Source organism: Corvus moneduloides, chromosome 10, assembly GCF_009650955.1.
Source record: "Corvus moneduloides isolate bCorMon1 chromosome 10, bCorMon1.pri, whole genome shotgun sequence".
NCBI lineage: Eukaryota > Metazoa > Chordata > Aves > Passeriformes > Corvidae > Corvus > Corvus moneduloides.
In genome coordinates this window covers 18627649-18648296 of record NC_045485.1, presented here as the reverse complement: position 1 = coordinate 18648296, position 20648 = coordinate 18627649, and the positions used below count along the sequence as shown (strand labels likewise).

Here is a 20648-nt window from a genome sequence, read left to right as displayed (position 1 = left end):
ACTCCTCTCAATATTCTGAACACACTTCCAATTCTCTTAAACATGCAGCAAAGAGTGAAACACAAAATGCAGAAATACAAGAAAAATTATGCACTTGGTTGCATTAAAAGGTACAAAGCCAAGGTGCTAATGGGCCACATGGGGAAGCAGAACAGCGTCAAGTGGTAACCCCATTCAACACTCTTAGAAAATAAATCTGAGAATCGCAAAATTCAGAAGCACGGCTCAAAAGCATGTGACTGTGAACTAGCCTTGACACCTGCTTATGTCATTAATAAAATATTTAATATATGAAAAACACTGGGTTTTCAAAAGTGCCTTAAACAGTGCCGAAATGTGTTAGTCATCCAACAAGAACCCTCGCTCGAGCACTGGAAATTACAGAACAAGGAAATCAAACCAAATCTTTACAAGGAAGCCAGCTCAAACACTAAATCTGGACTGTGCTACCTGCAAACATTCATTACCAACAGTGACAGATCGCAAGTCCTTTTAACCAGAAAGGAAAAGACTATCTCTCCCCTGCAGTACATTGTGTACAATTATTGGATCTGAGAAGGGCAGCTACACCGGGCTTTCAATATGTTCATTAAACAAGCCCAGGAAATTCAAAGCTGCTTCATACAGATCAAACGAACTCAAAGCAATCTTCACTTGTTCAGTCTTTCCCTCTGGGTAAAAGTAAGTATGGGATGACATTTAACAATTTTCCTTACCTAGAAGTAGTTATCTGAATAATGTTTAGAAAGTCAAACTGTAATACAGTAAATGTGTTAATGATAAATTGTTTAAGCAACTTGACAAAAGAAGAAAGCACACAGCAAAAAAGGCAGGCCGTTCCAAAAAATGAAGAAATTTATGTTCATTACAACTATTCGGATATACATTAAATAAACTGATTCCATAACAACTTCTCCCATGTAACTTAAAAAGTCTTGAGAAGTATTCTTGAAACTCCACAAGTGACAGCACTAAATCTCAGTTTCACTTCATCTCAGGGAAGTTTGGAAAGTAGCCTCTGGAAACAGTACTGTTTCATAAACTCACCAATGAGTTTATGTTTATCTTGTTAAGAAAGAAAAAATTAGCCCTTTCATATACACATACTTTTAAGATAACAGGATTTTCTTCATAGCTTCAAGTGAGGCACTGAAGTACTTTGTTATGATTAGTTTTATCACATTGAATCCAAATGCTCTGGATTATTAACCAACTCTTCTGATAGGTCTCCAATAATGAAACACACCATACAGCTTACACTGATTCGCCATTCATCTTAGCTGATAAAAGAGAAAAGGAAGATGGGCAAAATCTCAGATCCTACCCAAGCAGTCCACAGCTTTAGGAAACCCCTTTCATTTGCTTTTTTACCAGCAAAAGCAGTTTATTTGTTGGCTTTAACACGGCAAACTTCACACTTGCCTGCTCCCATTCTACCCATCAACGACAGGTACCATGCCAAAGACTATTAGTACCCAAAGCACCTACATTGTCTCAACAGCTAAGGACATGTGAAAACCAAGTTAATGCCCTCTCCAGTAAAACATTAAGTCCGCCACTTCCTTGTTGCTTAAAACCTCCTTACATTCCCTGCCTTGTTTTGAAATACCTGTTGACCCTTGAAGCTAATTTGCTGGTTTACCATGTACCCTGCTACAACTGTGCCATAGCACCATTACCAGGAAAAGAAACCACTTCACACAGCAGTTTGTCCTCAGGCTGCTGAGGGTCCAAACTGAAATCCCACTGCTCCATTTGGGACCCAAGGTACCACTTCCACCTCCACAGTTGGGCTGCACTGGGCCCTGGCAATGAGAGATGGAGGATGTGCAAAGTAAATGACAGAGGTCACGGAGGGGTAGAGATTGGCGATGGGAAGGATTGAAACATGCACACACTCTCCCACCTCAGTCTACCCATCCTTGCCCACAGACTGTGGAATTAAATACTTTATAACCCCTACCGCAATTACACAGCACTGGGTGAAGTCAAATGACAGCAGGAGGTTGCACATAAGGCATTGGGAGCAACTGCATTTCTTGTGCTTAAGCAACTCTAACAAGCTGGGGAATACTTGCTCCATCCCTGCCTCACCCCCTTCCACACACCAGCTTTTACATTCCCTGATCCAAAACAAATTAAAAGGGACACAAGGTATACAAAATCATCCGGTGATAAGCATTTGTTCACAGTGAAACAATTGAACGGAAGGATTTGTCTAGTTAAACATACAAAAGGTTATCGATAACCTACCAGTTCACACCAAGTCTTCCAGCTCCAGGGAGGGACTGGATCCCACCCCACAACAATCACCTGTGCTGCCAGCCATGAGCAGACACGGCCAGGCACCTCTACCAGAGGCATCCTTCCCCTAAGGATTCAAACATTCAAACTCTCCCTGAGAGGCTTCTGCAGAACAAAGGCTATCGGCAACACAAACTTCACACCAAGTGCATGATCAAACCTGCTTCCCTGTAAAATATTAACAGCACTCCACCAAAATAAAACTAAGCAAGTTCTCAGTTCTTAGCTAGTAATTTTCCTTCTAATTTGACCACAACTGTAAAGTTGCCTTAAAACCTCCTGCAAGTTATTTCACTGCACTTTGCAGAGTCCTTGGAGTACAATTAAAACCTTCTACCCAAACTCAACAACATGAATGGTTTTCATAATTTCTTAACAGAATATTACTTCATTTGCCTAACACAGTCCATACACCCCCAATTTATCAAACCTTTATTCTAGGCTTGTAAAAAATAAGGCCAATTCTTCAAAAACTGGATGAAAACCAGTCTCACTTCTCACACCATTCAACTGTGTGCCTCTTATTTTATTCTCTCATCATGATTTTGTGAGCTGTTCCCACCAAATTACACTGCAAATGACACTGAAGAAAGCTATGAATTTGTAATTGAAAGATGCAACTCAGGCATTTAACAGCTTCAAAACTGCCATGAGTATTCAACAATGAGCCAGGATCTGCAAGCCCTAAAAGCAGAGACCTGACCTAAAGCAGAAACAGAAAGCTGCTATGGTGCTTTAAATTTAGGGGTCAAAGTAAATTACTACACAAATCAGTCTCACTTTCTGGGGGTGAGGCACTTTCTCACCTGTATAGTCGCAGCAAGCCATATAAAACATATGGATATTGCAACTGAGGTACTGTAAAACAAGCATGCTACAGCCCTCCCAATACAAAAAGTAGTCTGTCTTTGTTTTCTTTAATGGTAAAACACAGAATTTTTAGTAGTGTAAGTCAGTACAGCATATTAGGTCGAAAACATCGCAAGCTTCAGTTCATGTAACTATGCATTGTTTAGGAATTTAAACCACTACTGGTTTTTTGGAACAGTCAAAAATTGCCACACAAGTACCAGTGTGCTCTTGACCTCCACAGGGAGTGGCTCATTCCCATCTAATATGCCAACAAACTGCTTAGGATGAAGTTTCCCCATCACTGGCCCAACATGCTTATCTATCGTATCAACACAGCCACGTGCACTTGTATGATTTACTAGATCCTAAATGTATCCACCTCTAATCAACACTACCTTTTCCAAAGCAAACCTCAAAAGTTTAAACACATCCTGAAGACTCTAAGTATTCCCTTTTTTTCCCTCCCCTCATAGTCAAGTGGAAGTACATGTGTCAAGATTCCACCCTGCAGTCACCAGCTGCAAAGTCTCATAGTAAGAGAAAATTCTTCAGGTAAGTCCTTCCACAGGTACAACATGATGAAATGAAACCATTTCAACACACCGCATTTTTACTTTGAGAACAATCACAGAGTGAACTTACCAAACTTTGTCCGTAAAATACTGACTTCAAAACAAACCTCTCAGGTCAGTTTTCTGCCCCAAGCAAGCTTTACTGTAAACCTGCACTCACTTCTCTAATCTTGTAACACAGAAAGGTTGACTAACCTCAGCTTTAACTATAGTGTTAACACAAGCATAAATGTCCTGTAATGTCTAATGCATTAAGGCATGATTTAAACATTCTTCAGTGAAAATTTTTAAAAATCAACTCTGCCTATATTCATTTTCAATTATCAATGATACATGAAAAGCTCACTTTTTAAATATATTTCTGCCCATTAAGACTATCAGAGCAACGGTGCTGGAAATATCTGACAGTTTTGGGGTAGAACTTTTTTCACAACCATGGATCAAAAATAATTAATGCTTCAGAGGGTGTATTTTTATTGTGAAGAAAAGGTTATGTATTCTCAGTAAAGATATAAAGCACCTTCCCCTGGCATATCTTGGGGAAGAGAAGCAGTTTTGCTAAGCCCACATTACTTTTCATTTCAGAGCTGAGGAGATGCAACACAGGCAGGAAGATATTTATTCCAATGCTGTTCTGACTAACCCTGAAAAACAGACCTGAAAAATTTTAAGAGGTGGCAGCAACTAATAAAGAAACACCTGTGGCAAATTTAAAATACAATGTTGATGTTTTTCATTTGTTTTTAGTAACATAACCGTATAATGTACGGTACATCCAGCTATGGATTTGGCTGGAAAAACACTTTACACTAGAAATGGTCGATATAGTTAAAACAAAGAGCATTTCCTGGGGTGTCTTGCTAGCCAGGACATAGGAACCATGCTACACACCCTCCTCACATCTGCAAAGGGGAAGAGGTTTTTTCTTTAATAGACTCAAGGGCACAGAGCTGCTCATTAGATGCAAGTATTTTCTCTCATCCTGGTCCCTCACTTCACCCAAGTGACATGGATCAACCTGTGCAACCAGATACTTTTATGCAAGAATTTAAGACTGAGACACAGTGCAGGGCATGGCACTGGGGCCAGGAAGGGGGGTCGGAGGGAGCACACCCAGCCTGCTGAGAAGCAGAGGTGTTGAGGCAAGTCGACAAAGACAAAAGGATCCGGATGTCAAGTATCCGAAGGAAGAGTATTTGACAAATACTTAGTGCTTTCTAAAGTAATCAGTCCCGAGCTGGTGAAACCACAGTGTTTAATCAGAGAGTGATGTGCCAGTGTTGGGAGATCTATTTCCTAATACCTCAAAACCCTGCACAAAGAGTTATGTATATTTTGCTGTCTGTCATTTTGTACAACGCCCTTCCCTCAAGCACCGGTCCTCAGAACACATTAGACATTGTTAGAGGAGATTAATTTAACTGCAGATTATTTTTTGATTATTTTTTCCTTTCTTTCACAAAGCACTTAACAGCGCTTGGGAACTGGAGCTCTGAAGCACAGTCTATCCGTTTATTTGTGATCATAGCAACTAATTGCTCAAAGACAAGCCTCAGGCCCCAGGACCATTCCCATGTCACTGAAGTTGGCTGCTGCACTGATGTGTCACTCATCCCCAAAAAAACTGTGTTAACTTGCTTGAGAGGCTTTGCTGGTACAGAGGGCAGACAGCTGGATAACTGACCACTGGATAATGCTGACTCCTTCAGTGGCAAAAAGACAATGGCGGGAAAAATAAAAAATCAATTCTGACATGTGGTAGTGGTTTTGTTAGGAAAAAGTCTGCCCAAGGTCTCAATCAGCTCATAGGAAATTACTGTGTAGCTGAGACACTGCCCTGACAAGGCCAGCCTTCCCCTCCCAGCTTTTCCTTTACTTGACAGCCACAGCTGCCACCACACCTAGTCTTTGGGCTCCGTTATATCTCAGCACTGATAGGAGTCACCCCATGGGAAAGTAGGATGGTGGGACTGATGTCAGGTACCATGAAGAGCATTTTCCTTTTCTGCTTTAAAACTTTTGAATCTTACAGAAGGGGAGCCATCCGCTTCTATGCTTTTTTTTTGCGTTCCTACAAATGAATTTTAACAATGCATATCCTGCCAGGAAACGTTACCATGCATTAGTGATAAAGCATTAGATAAAAAGGTAAATTAAGTTTCCAAGACACAAATCTCAGCTGATAAACATATTACATCCACAGTTCAACAAGGGTGCAGAGAAGAAAAGGAATAAACCATTTTAGAGAAAGCTTCAGGAATATGGGGGGGGAACCAGGAACAGTAGATAAAGTAATGCCAGCCTGTCAAAACACTGCTCAGACTATGCATGAAACACAGCGATGAAATTAAACCAGATTAAACGAATGTCTATCCATTAACCTTAGGTATGTCTACATGGTACAACACAGACCTGAAGAGAAGCTCAGGCACCAGACATCTTGCCAACACACCACTCACTCATGGCACCAGCTCCCTGCTCAGCTGGATAAATAAACCTGAGCCAGACGAGCCATTTATTCTCCCCCAGTGGTGATGCTGTGCAGCTCTGCAGTCCGGGAGGCAGCAACTCTGCTCCCAACCAGGTGACACAGCCAGGCACAGTCACCAGAAAGGATCGCCGGGACATTCCCTCCGGATGCTGCTCTAATATGGAGACACTGCAAGGAAGCTGCCTAACACCACCAAGCCAGTTGCACATTTAAGGGATAGCTGCAAGAGGAAGGCTGAAGGGAAAGGCATAGCAAAGCTCTGCCAAGGGCACGAGCCTAAAGGTCAGGGCAAGAAAGAGACTGTTCACATGGGCAGTGAGCTGTTCCCAAGGCGTCAGGCTGTGCAGGGCATTGGTCCCACAGGATTGTCAGACACAGCTGGGCTATGCCCAGATTTGCTGTTCACATATCCTTTAGAGAGGATGCTTGTCAAGGGATAAGCTCCCAGACTCACACCAAAGGGAGAAGAGCTACAAGTCTAAACCTAAGCCAGACCATCACAGCACTTGTAGTTATTGCAAGAGGCTACAGCTGCAAACCTGATCTGCACGGAAGAAAAAAAAAAAAAAAACAACCTAGGCAATCTGACATCAAAAGGGGTGATAAAACCTGGAGGAAATCTACTGCAAAAAAATTAAAGGAGGGCACAGAGGTGAGTTACCTAGCTACTTACTGTCCTTGAGACTTTTACCAGAACTCCCCACGCCCTGAACAGTCATTAGGTCAGGAAGAAAGAAAAGCTGCTGAAATACTCCTTCCACTTCACACAGGTCCTTTGGACTTTCCCCAGACAGCACCAACCTGGCAAACATTACGCCATGAGGGATTTAAAGAGACCACAAGAAGAGAGATGCCAGTTTCTATGGAGTTTGCCAGCAAAAGTAGCCAATGCTCATTCCAACTAACAAGCCAAGAGCAAGCAGACTGAGAAGAAGAAAGAGAAGGACGTCCTGGCAGCTAATTAGTGAAAGCATTACAGTCAGGACTTCCAAGCACCAACAAGAACTAAGCAGGATATACAACTTTATGCAGGATTTTTTCAGACAGAACAGAGAACGTGTCTGGGGAATTCTTCACCAGTCACTTTTTGCGACCAAAATACACAAGCACTAATTAGATCATGCCAAGTCTTCATTTTCACACTTCCAAAGCTGCTCAATTAAAAGTATGTGTTTTGGCACTGCTCTCTGTTTCAAAACTATTTAGACAAAGCTAAAAACAAAGAAATGCTTCAACCCCAGGAGGTGACACAGCTGAAGATGGATGAATCAACAGCATACTGGAAACCTAAAAAACTCATAAGCAACACAGACAGACCTACTTTCATGAAGCACATATTGCCTGATGTGACAGAACACAGAAAACAAAAATAAACCAACAATGAGAAAGAAATAAAAATAGTGAGAAAGTAAGGAAACTCTGCCTTTTTCAGCAGAGTTAGTAGATCAGCTCTGTCCTGCAGTATTTTCTTAGATTGCTACCAACACTTTTTAAAGATCCACCAGGCAGTTAAGGCTGGCATAAAAACTGGAAAGTGCAGGTAGAACCTGGGACCTTGAAAAACCCACACCAGTTGTCTTATCAATGAGCACATGCTGAGGAATGAGGTCATGTCCACAACTAGCGAAGCTGTAAGGAATTTGTGGGAAAAGATAATCAGGAGGAATTTTAATTTCTCTTTCAGTGTTTTGAGCGGCACCTCTTAAATAAGAAACTTGATGGAAAGTATCAGTTGCAATTCTTCAAGACGATGCAGAAATAGCTACTGTCACAGCTGCAGGTTCCAGGACATTGATTTGTATATTGAAGGATAAGACTAAATAGCAAGCAAGAAAGACTTCCTGCGTTAGCAGTGTTAAGAAAACTGCTAATGGTGCATGTAAGTCACTGACCACCTTGCACTGCATGGTAGTGCACCAAGACCAGACTCACTCCCGGTTCTTGTGATGGGCACAGCAGTTAGGACATAAACCTCAGAAACTTGAGGAGAAGGGATTCCCCTCATAGCAAGTAACATCACAAAGCCAGGACAGGAGGGAGAGGGAAGCTGGGAGATCTCCTCAACCTGCCTGCACTTCACCTCATCTGGAGGAAGACAGAGGAACAGTGTCTGGGAGAAGGCACAACCATTCCAGCTCCCTGAAGCAGCAGCACGCTGACTCAAAACCTACCTATTAGACTGCAGACACCTTTATCTTAGATGGTTACAAATTACCAACAACAAATTTAACGCATCCCATCCCTGATGACAAATATCCTTCTTATCTCTAAGAACCATGTGGTTATAAATGAGGTCCCACATCCTATTCCAAAGAACCTGTTGCAGAAAAAATCCCTGTCACTCCTCCAGCTGCTGCAAGTCTTCATTTACATAAATCACCTCTATTTTAGATTCCTTGTCCCTCTGATTTATGGCCTTAAGAAAAATAAACATGAGTTAAGGAAACACGGGAAAAGAGTTAAGAGTTAATGAGCCAAACTCAGTAGCTTTGACCACACGTAAATACCACAGCCAATTGCTGTTTCTCTGACAGCCAATAACAAGAGCAAACATGCAAAAAGATATGTAGCACTTTTCCTATTCTTCAGAACTTAGGGATACGATCCAAAACCACCTCACCTCAGGACTTAAAGATCATCAGGTTTTTAGTGTCATAGCAGCTCTTCATTTCACCAGCTATCAAGCTAAATTAGGAATATAGTCTCCTTAAAAAATTCAGAGTATGACATTAACTGTACCAAGTTTAGGCCAGATGAGACTTTTAGCATCAGTACACTTGATTTAAACTTATTCCTAATTATGCAGATCAGAAAGAAACCCAGACTACAGAAAATCTGGACAGTCTCTCAAGAAAGCGTTTCTAAAAAGTAAAGAGAGTTTCATGTGCATGACCTTCCAAAAACCAATCCCATCACAACAACAGGTATCCTGATTCTTATAAGGTGCAGGCTCCAAATACTCATGTGATATCACCAAATAAGTCTCCAAACTGGCAAAAAACAAACAGTTCTAAGAAATACTAATTCCACAGGAACCAAGAACTAAGAAAAGTCCAAAATGATAGTGGTTATATAAGAGATTGGATTAAGAATAATCTACTGTGATGTGTGCATATTTACAGAAGACTTGGAAGAACAGAGTTTGAAACAATCACTTAAAGAAAAGTTAGTTGTTAAAGGAAACAATTTGCTGTACTAGATTATATTTATGTGACCAAGAAAAAAGTAGTGAGCAGGAGCAGACATCAGGTATTAAATGTTGGCTTGACTCCTTTTCTAAAGTAAGATCAGATGCCCCAAAAGCACTTCCCTCCATGCAAGATGAAGCTCTTTGAGCAACACACATTGAAACTTAGCAGTATCTCACACAGCCTGAACTCACCCCATCTGCTATTATTACACTGGGGATGTAACAACTGACCACATGTAATGAATGATTATTTCATGTTTAATTGTTCACCTAAGAGTAATGTTTTTATCTTATTCTGTGCCTGTGCAGCCAAACCACAGCTGCAATGTGACTCTGTCTGCACTGGTAGGACAGGATGCAGACAGACAATAAAAAGAAGTTTGTCTTCCTACCTAACCAAACAATTTGCCCTTTAATATCACTATTACTCAGTGCAGAAGGAGGAAGAATAAAAAGAATATTAGACTGTTCAAAAACTCTGTACTGTACCTTTCTTGTGATTTTATTATTCGGGATCCTGGTTTTGGCTTTATGATCAGAGAGACAGAGGCAGGAAAGGCCCTTCTCAGGAAGGCAAGGTTGCTTGCAACATCCAAAAAGCTGGTATTTCTGCCTCCTTGTTTTCCACGTGCGGGGGGGCAAGGGTTGAATGCAGCACTGGGTCATGGCAATCTCACAGAATCCAGATCATTATAGTAATTATATCATTATACACCATAAAAAGCATGCCAGTGCTTGCTATTAAAACTGTGTTAAGATGTCGGTTGATTCACTTCAAGCGATATTTGATTAACGAAATGTGATAACAACATCTGCGAGAAAGCAAATGCAATGCCACGTGTGTCTTAGTGAGCAGCACTGCCTATTCTCTCAGCTTTTTTGCTATCAATCTACTGCATTGCTATTCCACACCCAATCAGTTTGCAGCTAAGCAAAGCCTGGGAAGAGCCATGCCAGCTCACAGCAAAGGCCCAGCAGGCCCAGCAGTGTGGAACAACATGTGGCCATCCAAAGAATGGCACAATTAGAGAGTTAGCATGTAATGAAGCTTTTCCAGATTCCACCAATTTGTGGTTTGGGGATTTGCCAAGATGGGGAAGGCTATGCACGCACTTGTGTGTGACCATCAACTCACAGCCCTCACTGTAAAGCCTACAGCAAAACAAATTAAAAAACCAAAACAACTACCCTTCCTCCCTACAGCATCCATCAACCTTTCAGATTTGCTAGAGCTCTGCTTTTCTGGACATCTTCCTAGCTGGCTTCTTAGGCTTCTCACTTTACTCCTGAATATCATGAATTACACTTGAATGCTTTTAGTGTGCCAGAACACTTACTATTTCAATAATGACTTCTCCAGAACTTTTTTTTTTATTATTATGAAGGTAGTGTTTCCAAACAACATTCTTGATTGTTAGACTCAAAAAGTGTTGCTGTGATAACCCTCTAAGAACCCCATCTCCTCCTGAGTTACTGTTATCCTTACATTAGCTGCGAGATTTTGAGAAGAAACTGACTCTCAGAAGAATTTGGTTGAAATGAATTACTATTCAGCAGGGCAAATCCAAAGCTAGCATCCCCTCTGGACAACTAATGCTTCATAGGTTTTCACCAACAGTTGGAGGCAGGGACTTGCCAGGATATGTAGCTCTGTTCAAACTATACGTGGAGATATTTGTGATGACTGCTTAAATCAAATTGTTCCTTCTTCACATTTGTTTGCAATTATGCCAACAACAGTCATGGCTGGGAAAAGTGGATTCTACTTTATGTCTTATGTACAGAAAGTGTTTAAATATTTATCTGTGATGTATGGCTCAGAAGAGGCAGCTCGAAGATCTGCTGCACTGTATTGCATCTGACAGCTCAGTGTTGAACGGAACATGTACTTTCATGAGCTATGAAGAATTACTATTTCTATCACTGTTGGACACTTTGTGACTAAAATGTTGGACCCATTATCCTATTATCCAGCAACACACACTGTACATAATGAACATCTCTATATCCTTGGCCTTAGAGACCTTCTGTCAAAATCAAAAGAACTGGAAATTGTGCAAAGAAACACTTTAAGCTGATAAGGAAATTATTCATAAAACAACAAAAACAACAACAAAATAAGCACTGATTTGCACTGATTTCTGAGAAACTGGCAGGTTAATCTGGCAATATTTTAGCTACATATACAGTGTATTTATGCAAAACTGGAGACCTCACTGGCATATTGTCACATGCAATAGGGAGTTAGACCCCAAAATTCTTTTTTGTTAGTTTTGGGCAGCACCAAGTCCTTGTCTGGGTATTTTCAGACTAAGACTAAAATTTCAGCTGTAGCGTGCAATACATGAGACGGTTGTCATGAAAAACATTCCACGTTATAAACTACTACTCTAAAAGCACCAGGGATTGGGCCAGGAATCCAAGCCCCGAGTGATATCAAATGACTTATTATGCTATTTCCTTCCACCAAAGAAATTACATCTTGCAAGAAAAACCAAAACAGATACCTGAAATTAAACAAATTCTGTCTGGCAATTAAGCAGGCGGTAAAAGAGCAAAAAGAGGCTGTGAGGCAAGATAGGTTACGTTTATCCTCTACACTGACACACGGCTTCCCTCCTTGATGAGCCTACGAAATATGACTGTAATCATAATATCAATGTTTTCTTTGACTTCCAGTAATTATGCCATTGTATAATTGAAGCTTCTGAAATTGATGTAAGCACAACTCCATAAAATATAGTTAAGAATCCATGGGTGGAAGTTAAAGCGGTGAAAATCAGTCAAGAAATAAAGCACGATTTTTCTTCTTTATCAGAGTAATTGACAAGGACTGAGGTAAATCCTGTCACTGGCTATCTTTTATCACGATGTTCTTCCAGAAGATAAAGGCACAGACTCAGGGAAGCCCTACAGCTTGAAGTCGGGAGACAGTCTTGCAAACAGCAATGATACTCTGACTTCATTTGCTAAGAGTAGGTTAAGTACCTGGAAAAACAGCCTAAGTCAAATACCTTACTTTGCAAAAGCTAAATATTTGAAAGTTACCATAGCACCTCAATATTCCCAAGATGTAACACAAGAGGACAGGAGAGGAACTTCTGAAACACAGCCTCCAAATGCGGTAACTGCAACACACACCGCTCCAGGCTGGCAGGAAGCTGATGGCCACCTTCTTCAGGAGAGCAAGGTAACAAATTTCGGGGGCAAAAAGTCTCTCCTTCAAGTCTGTGGTTCCACACTGAAATTGTTGGCTCTTGATCACAACTAATAGTAAGCAGAGAATTATGAACTGACAAACTGATCATCGCTGAACAGCACGCAGCTCTCCCAGCGGACGCATGAACAAACAGAGTTTTAAGACCAGACAGGATAAGCACAGGGAGGACCACGGTAGCTCATCCAAGCAATTGATGCACATGCTGGGAAGGACACAATGTTGAGAAATTCGAGCCTGATAAATTTCCCACCACTGAGCCAAGAAGTAGAAGGCTGGAGAGAGAAAATATTGCTGTCTCTCTCAAGAAAGTATTACATAAAGTATAATCACACATCCAGAGTATTTCACCATCCCCTTACATTTCACTGTGGCATTTACACCTGTGTGTAGGGTATCAACATTACAGCTCAGCAGAACACAGTGTATCCCTGAAGAAACTGCTCTCCAGGTGTTGGCTTTTCCCTCACAGGAACTTCACCTGCAATGACCAACTCACCAGGGATAGGGCAGCTCCTGATTTTCTCAGTAATTCAAGTGAACACACAGGTTTCTCTATCCAAAGTCAATAGTTTGTTACCAGTCACAGGTTTTCCCTTTTCCTCCCAGTTACACATATAAATTGAACCAAGGTGCCAGATAAGTCAAGTCCTGCCTTTACTGGAACACAGCAATACAGTGCAACTGCAGGAGAAGGTCCATGGAACCACCTGCACTAGCAACAGGAAGATCTTCCCCCAGAGCATCCAGAGGCCATCCAGGGAGCTGGAAACCCAAAAGGCACAGACTCAACACACTGCTGAAACAACAGCCTTATCTTGTACAAGAAACTGGTTCAACAGCAAAAAACACAGCTCAGTTCTCAGTGGAGCACAGGGTAATGTGTTGGGAATAGAGAACCATAAAAATAACCAGCACACGCATCTCAATCCTAACAAACCAATATGTACAGAGCCTGTAAAGCCTCCTCTGAGAGCACCAGTTATAGTATATATCTGATTTACATTTTTCAGAGAAATAACTGAAGCTCTTCAGCTTGTTCCAAAGGCCCAAGGGGAAGGAGAAAACCCTCAATACATGTAAGTGGCAGCTTTGCAGCAGCATGAGACTAAACAAATGGAAAAACCTAAAATAGGTTGCGACAGTTCATCATTAATCAGTATGAATTACTTGGCAGAATGCAGTATCTTTCAGTGCAACTTAGTGGCACCTTTCCCAAAGAACTAATACAAACACAAGTGCATAGCAAGAGATTTGGGGAGCAGGGGAAAAGGGATGTCATCACTGATTGAGTTGCTGATGGCAAGAAACAAAAAATGAGACTACACAGGGCAGCACCTGTGCGGCTGAAAAACATGACTGGCATGTTCCAGCTACTTCATTTGGCAAGGTTAAATCCACCACAGAAGAATCATAATCATATTACAAAACACTCAAGTCTTTTGAATGGCTTCCTTGCAGTCAGATACCACTTCTCTAACAGTTCTATTTATTCCTGCATTTTCCCAGGACAGGGATAACATTCTGAATCCTTCCCCTTGTATTCATAAAAGATCATTACTGTTGAACATATGAAGGTAGGAGAATAGAAGAGAGAGGGAGAGGCATTATCTTTGTTTAGAGACAGATATAAATGGAAAACTGCAGAGAAAGCTTCCAGCTCAGGCAACCTCTATCAAGCCTACAAAGAAGCGCTTGTGCTGGCAGGCCCTGGCAAAGGATCTAAGCATCCAAACTATTCCATTTTTCCATCTATATGAAATGATTTAATACATAACTTGCATATATGGATTTGATGATCAAAACACATGGTTATCAACATAGTTTTAGTGGACTCTGACTTGGAGTCTTGAATAGTGATCGAAGAAATTTTGCTCTGACCCTCAAACCTGGTTCTCAGAGGTTACCAAGATAGCAGCAGACCTCCTTCTTTTATTTGTATATGGATATACCTGTAATATCTTAGATCCCACTTATGATTGCCTTTTGTATTAGGTAGCTTTGTATTTACTTGTGTCAATAAATACTCAGGTCCTTTACTCATTTTATGCATACTTAAAAGGAAGAGAAAAGTTCTAATATATCTCAAACCATCATTTCAGTTGTTATTAGATCTGAATAGGTAGAAGGTTCAGCAAATGACCAAACTAAAGGCCTTGCATTTGCAAGTCTAAAAACACACAGCTTCAAACAAAGACAGAGAAGGTAGCTAGACTGAGTAAAAAGCACCAGGCCAAAGTAGTTCAGACCAGTCCCCACTCTGCTGGAAACATCCTTACTGTTACTTTTGTCCAAAAGATATACAACAGTCCTTAAACTCTCAAGAAGAGTTCAAAAACCATATTTGGAAAACAATTTGTGATGGTTCTGTCATGCTTACATGTGAAAACCCATGTTAAAATTGCTAACTGTAGCTTCCATCACCCAGCAACTAGAGAAAAGGAGCAAAAACTGCCCTTGCATAGTAGTGTTAAAAGATAAACCTGCAAACAAGATAATAATCCAGATATTTGAAAGGACAAAGTTTGATTCGGGAAAGAAATTTCATGAAGGAAAGAAAAAAAAAAAACAAAACAAACCCAGACAGTGATCTTAGTGAAATCCTCAGACATGAAAATGAAAGCAATTGTCCCACATTTGTATTGCTCCTGTCATTTCACACATGCTTCATTCATGTAAAGGGAATTACCACAAAATCTGGAGCTGTGACAAGATAAGCTTTTCATGGACTGAGGACCCAAAAATTAGAGACACTTAATCATAACTAAAGCTTTGTGAACAACACTTGTCAAATACATGAGCAATTGCAAACACCTACACAGCACTATCCAAAACACCACAGCACGAAGACAGCTAAATAACAGATACCAGAAGTCACTTCTGACAACTGTGCTTGGAACCAGCCTCTGTCATCAGACTTCCCCATACAGTGATAATGAGAGCCATTCCATGCAAAAATGAGGTTTCAACGCCTCAGGTATCACTTCTTCCAAACATTGTAATGGATAAAGTCTTTTAATGAACAGCAGCATAAACGGCAGTTTAGCCAATCTGATTTGTAGGAAATCCTGTGTTCTCTGTCTCAGGCCCTACAAGTTTAGTGATGAAAATTGTAATAAGCTCTTTCTCTCAAATCAGAGCAAAAATATACTGAACTGACCTTCCATTGATCCCTGGGAAGCAGTTTCACCACCACGATGTCACAGTTCAGGGCTCTGTTGCGAGCAACTACTCCGTCAATAAAGATATCGCGAGTCCCATCCTAGTCAAAGAGGAAGAAAAGTAAGTGCCAGACCAAAACATATTAAATCATGGTTGTTACGAAGTTTAAAACACTGCCATCAAAAAAGACACACACCCTGGTGAGACAAACATCCTGCAGTTGTGCACAGGAATAAAAATGGATTCACCATATGTCCTTTTACATACAGCATCTTTCAACAAATAAGTACCTTTGTATGGATGTGCCAGTACAGTAGTTCCAGGCTATTTACACAAGACAGAGCCAAGCCCTCAAGATGTGTTGTCTCAGTTCCTCTACAGTTACTCTCGGGAACAAGTAGAGAGTTTTCTGCTGTCACAGCTCTTGACACATTAATTTCCCGCCTCAAACATTCAAAGCCAGTGTTCAGAACAGACAAATGTTCAGAACTGTTTACAAGACAGCCTCTGCAAAGTGCTCCATGCAGAGCTCCTGCTGCTCTCCTGGTGAGGTGGGAAAGCAGGGACATGCAACTTCCAGATCAGCAGGTCACTCTGTGAAGGTGGTCTGGATTGTGGTTCAGGATGCAATCTCTTGTTTTTCAAACGAGTTAATACCATATATTCTGCATTTGGCACAACTAATGTTAGAAGATATCCCAAATAATGATGACTACAGATGCCAACTGCAAGCCAGGAGATCTTTTACTGTAACAGACATGTCAGGACACCTTCTCTGAATACTCTGGGTTAGCATACTTGCACAAGAGCCTCTACTAATTGCACACACTATGATTATCCACCTCAGACATGTCTGGCATTTGGTTACTCTAGATTTAGTTTGGGAGATTTTCTTCATGGGGTGAACAAAGTTTCCCGAAGATGCCAACACAAAGATTTTAGTTTTTAAAGGATTGCCAGTTTTGTTCTTTTTTTTCTTTTGATAATTATTGACAGTGTGCTTGCTGCTTTCATTTCTGCTTTCCCATAAGTCAGTATACAAGAAATTCCATGTGTCTGTTTACAGTGCAATGAACATGTCAAACAATGTGAGCATTTAGTATCAATATGAGCAGTTAAAATTGTTTTGCTAAAGAGAGTTGTCTTTGCATAGTTTTGAGGTACAAAAAAGGAGGTTGAGTTTCTTCAGATTAGTACTTCATTGTCTTTCAAAGAAAAAAGCAGCCTCACAAGACTTAAAGTCTTAATCACAACTTCAGCTGTTTCTCAGACACTCCTGAGTCTCATATGCGTGAATAAATCCAATCAGAACTACCAGCATGCTCAGTGTCCAAGAAAAATTTCTTTTATAACCTGAAAACATGAAGCCCTAATACATAAGTATCTTACTCTGCTTAGATACCAAAACAATAAAAGGAAGAACCCTGCCATGATGTGAAACTAAGGCCATCCTCCAAGAGACCAAATTACTCTTAGAAAGAAAAGCAGCAGCAGCTCAACAGCTGTGTGAAAGCTGCCTCCCATGACAAGATGCAGAAAAATTGCAAAGCCTCTTGGACCAACATAATTCAAATTGGAAACCGTTCTTTTCAAAAAGCCAGATTTTTTACACATGGTCATATTCCTTATTTCTCCCCACCCTTTCCCTTCAGCTCCAACTCTTTACCTAAATCCATCACACACATAAAAATGAAAAGTTCAAAGTCACTTTTTAAGGCAAATTCCTGGTTTGGGGTTTTTTTTGTCTGTACCTGTAGCTGCTCTGTGCTGTAGGACACAGGCTGGCATTCACAATAATTTGCTCTATACTTTTTTCCCTCCTCTCCCATGTCCATGAAAATAAAAGACCTTTTCTTCTGTAAAGGTACTTTATGTGTCACACCACCTAGTAAAAGCTGCATTTGCACACTTGGCAAGAGTCTGGTCTTTAATTGCACCTACACACTCTCATTCCAAACAAAATATATATATATATATATACACACACTTACATACACGTATGTTTGTATGTACACCTATTTTACAGCAGTTAATTTCAACATCTGCAACAAAGCTGTAATCAGAAAACTGCCATCAGTTTTGGTTTTCCCTCCAAAAAGAAACATCTCTGTATCTTGAGCTACAGGCTCACAATTGTTGGGTGAACTTACGCACTTCCAAGAAAATTTGTGCATCCCAGTTTTTCCTCCGCACAGCTGACACTTCAGCTTACTAATGCAATTAAAACGGCGCTGAATGACAACAGAACACAATCACTTGCAAAGTCTCAGCTGTCCCTGGGGTGCATCTATTGGCCACAGTGGCTTCAAGACTTCTGCAGCCCCCTCCAGGCTATCTCTGCAGATATCTCCAGCAGTGCTCCCTATCCCCCTCCGACAAGAGATCTGCAGTACTTCCATCTGCTCTGGAAGTGTCTCCCACAAGCACAGCACAGGTCCAGTCACTGTCACTCACACTCAGCAGCACCATCCTTCACACTGCCACTTCAAACCACACCACCCTGCGCAGGGAACACACGAGATGCGAGGCAGAGATTTAAACTCCTGGGGTCTGTTCTCTGGGTAGCTTTCAAGAGAAAAGCCCTGGGCCTTCCCCTCAACTCTTCATGCAACAATAAGACAAGCAGACAGAGCACATGTGTGGCAAGAAACACGCATGGTGTCAGAAGGTGAACAGCTGTTGCACTGAACTCCATGAAGCCATGGCCAAGTCAGAGCTGAAGAGAAAGGGGTACAGTGCCCTCATCAACAGCAGGAAAGAAAGGGTGATTTTTCACAGCTGCAGCTCTTGCAGCATCTGTCAATGATGGGAAGTGCTGCAGAACACCAAGGCTGCAACCCCTCCATTATGGCAAATAATGTTGTACAAAGGATAAGCTTTCCCAAAGCATCTGTCTTAAAGGACTGTGCCCACACGAGCCAGAGTCATCTTCATCCAGGTGTTGATTCTGGTATTCATCTCCATAAAGGGCAGAAAAGTAGAAAGATAGCTGAGATAACCACCTCTGCTAGCCCTCCTTAATGTATGCATTCCTGCACACAGAACAGGCACAAGGCAACAGCTGGACACTAGAGGGGCGATTAGGGGTAAAGGCTCACATCCAAATAACTCATGAGAGTAGCTGAATTTCTCTTTTAACCTTGCATTTTGTAAATTCAGAGAATACACTCGACAGCTTATACTTACTACACCTACAAGAACACCTGGCAAAGGAAGCATCAAAGTTCCTTTCCCTTACACGCTTCCCCTCTGATGTACCAGAGAGCTGCTCTGTACTTCTTCCTCTAGTTAATGTTACTGTATTCTGTGCTGCCCCAACCTTTCCCCACCCAACCTTCTCTAACAAAGCTCCAAAACATTGCCCCAAATCAACAACATGAACTGAAAAACACCATGAATTTCAAGGCTTTCAGTCCAAGCCCCAAAACAATAGTGCTGTCAGCAGCAGGGACAACAACATAATCAGTGTTTCACTGTCTCAGGGCAGGCTCTGCCTTCTCATCCCCACACCAGCAAAACATTTCAATATAAAACTCATTAACAGCAACACTTTGACCAAGTCAGTTCGACATAAAAACCTTTGGCTGTGCCAGCTGTGAGGTCACCTTCCCAACTGGAAGGCCCTGAAATTGCAAGAGTCCTTCTTTTCTGTCAAAATAAGGAAAGAAGAGAAAAGAGGTGCAAGCCAGTCCCATGTGACAGAAGCACATCCCAAGCCAACCAAGATACAGCCCGCGCCAAGGCGGGCACATGAAAAGGAATCACGCATATTATTTCTGGAATGACTTTTCAAATCAGCTCATACAGCAGATCGAAAATGGAGAGCATATTTGTTTAGGGGAGATTAACTTAAATCAGTGGAAAATCTAAAAAACCTCTGCAGCCATAAACCAAGGGTTTCTGATTACGCTATCTGGTGGTCCTCAAACCTGACTTCAGCTGGCCTCTGTGGGACCCTACAGTATCCCCAACTTCAGCACAAGCGAAGAGTTTCTTTGAGGTATGAGAAAGCAGGATTTGTTTGGGAATATTTGATATAAAAGAAAATCCAGATTGTGTTCATTTTTTCCAACTCATTCACCTCTGAGTGACCTTCTGTGCACAGCATAACTCCTATATTAATGCACCTTTACTTATGAACTTTAAAGCATTATAAAATTACACTTACTGGAGATGGAATGAAGGCTTCATGGTACTTCTTAGGATTTATTCTCAAGGGTCCCTTAAAAAAAAAAAGAAAAGAAGGAGAAAGATTATGCCTGAATCTTATTAATTTTATATAACACCAGTTAAATTAGAGAGCTGTGGGTAATATATCTACTGTGAAACATGAGAGATACATCTAAATTTCCATTATACATTTCAAGTCTTGACAACTTAGCATCCAAGCAACTTCAAGCCAAAAGGCAGTTTCATGATAGGCTTAAGCTGATCTACTGCAGTCTGTCATCAAAGAGATGTTGAATCATTAGTTGTTGCTGCTACTGGGTGAACTGAGGATCCAAGCCCTCCTGTTCCTTTCACATATTTTCTGCTGAGCATCCACCAACTTCGTTAACAAATGGATAATAGAAACAATTTGGCTCTCTCTGTCTTGGAAAAGGAGAATGTTGGGTTTGCTTATTTTGGAGGATGCAAGGAAAAAGTAAAAGAAAAGCTGAGCTTGCATGGCAGCAGGTATCATTCTTATGGGGCTCTGGCTGCTTAGGCTGTTCCTGCAAACAGACAGCAGCAGTAACTCTGTGATAATAAAGTACATTTCCAAAAAAGAATCAAAAGGATTTTCCAAAAATAAACATTCAAAGTCTACAGGATTAAATTCTGTTTAAACATACTTAAAGGCAAACTATCTTAAATACA

At 41.0% G+C, this 20648-nt stretch overlaps 1 protein-coding gene across 3 annotated transcripts in view; it reads right to left on the bottom strand.

Annotated features, from left to right (window-relative positions):
* DIS3L2 (DIS3 like 3'-5' exoribonuclease 2) overlaps positions 1-20648 on the bottom strand; it is a 184582-nt gene that overhangs the window by 139678 nt on the left and 24256 nt on the right. For all 3 annotated transcript variants that reach the window (XM_032119458.1, XM_032119459.1, XM_032119460.1), the window contains exons 5-6: positions 19957-20010; positions 15787-15888 (exon numbers count right to left, since the gene is read on the bottom strand). In XM_032119458.1, coding sequence (XP_031975349.1) covers positions 15787-15888; positions 19957-20010 — 156 coding nt within the window. The remainder of the gene's footprint in view (positions 1-15786; positions 15889-19956; positions 20011-20648) is intronic.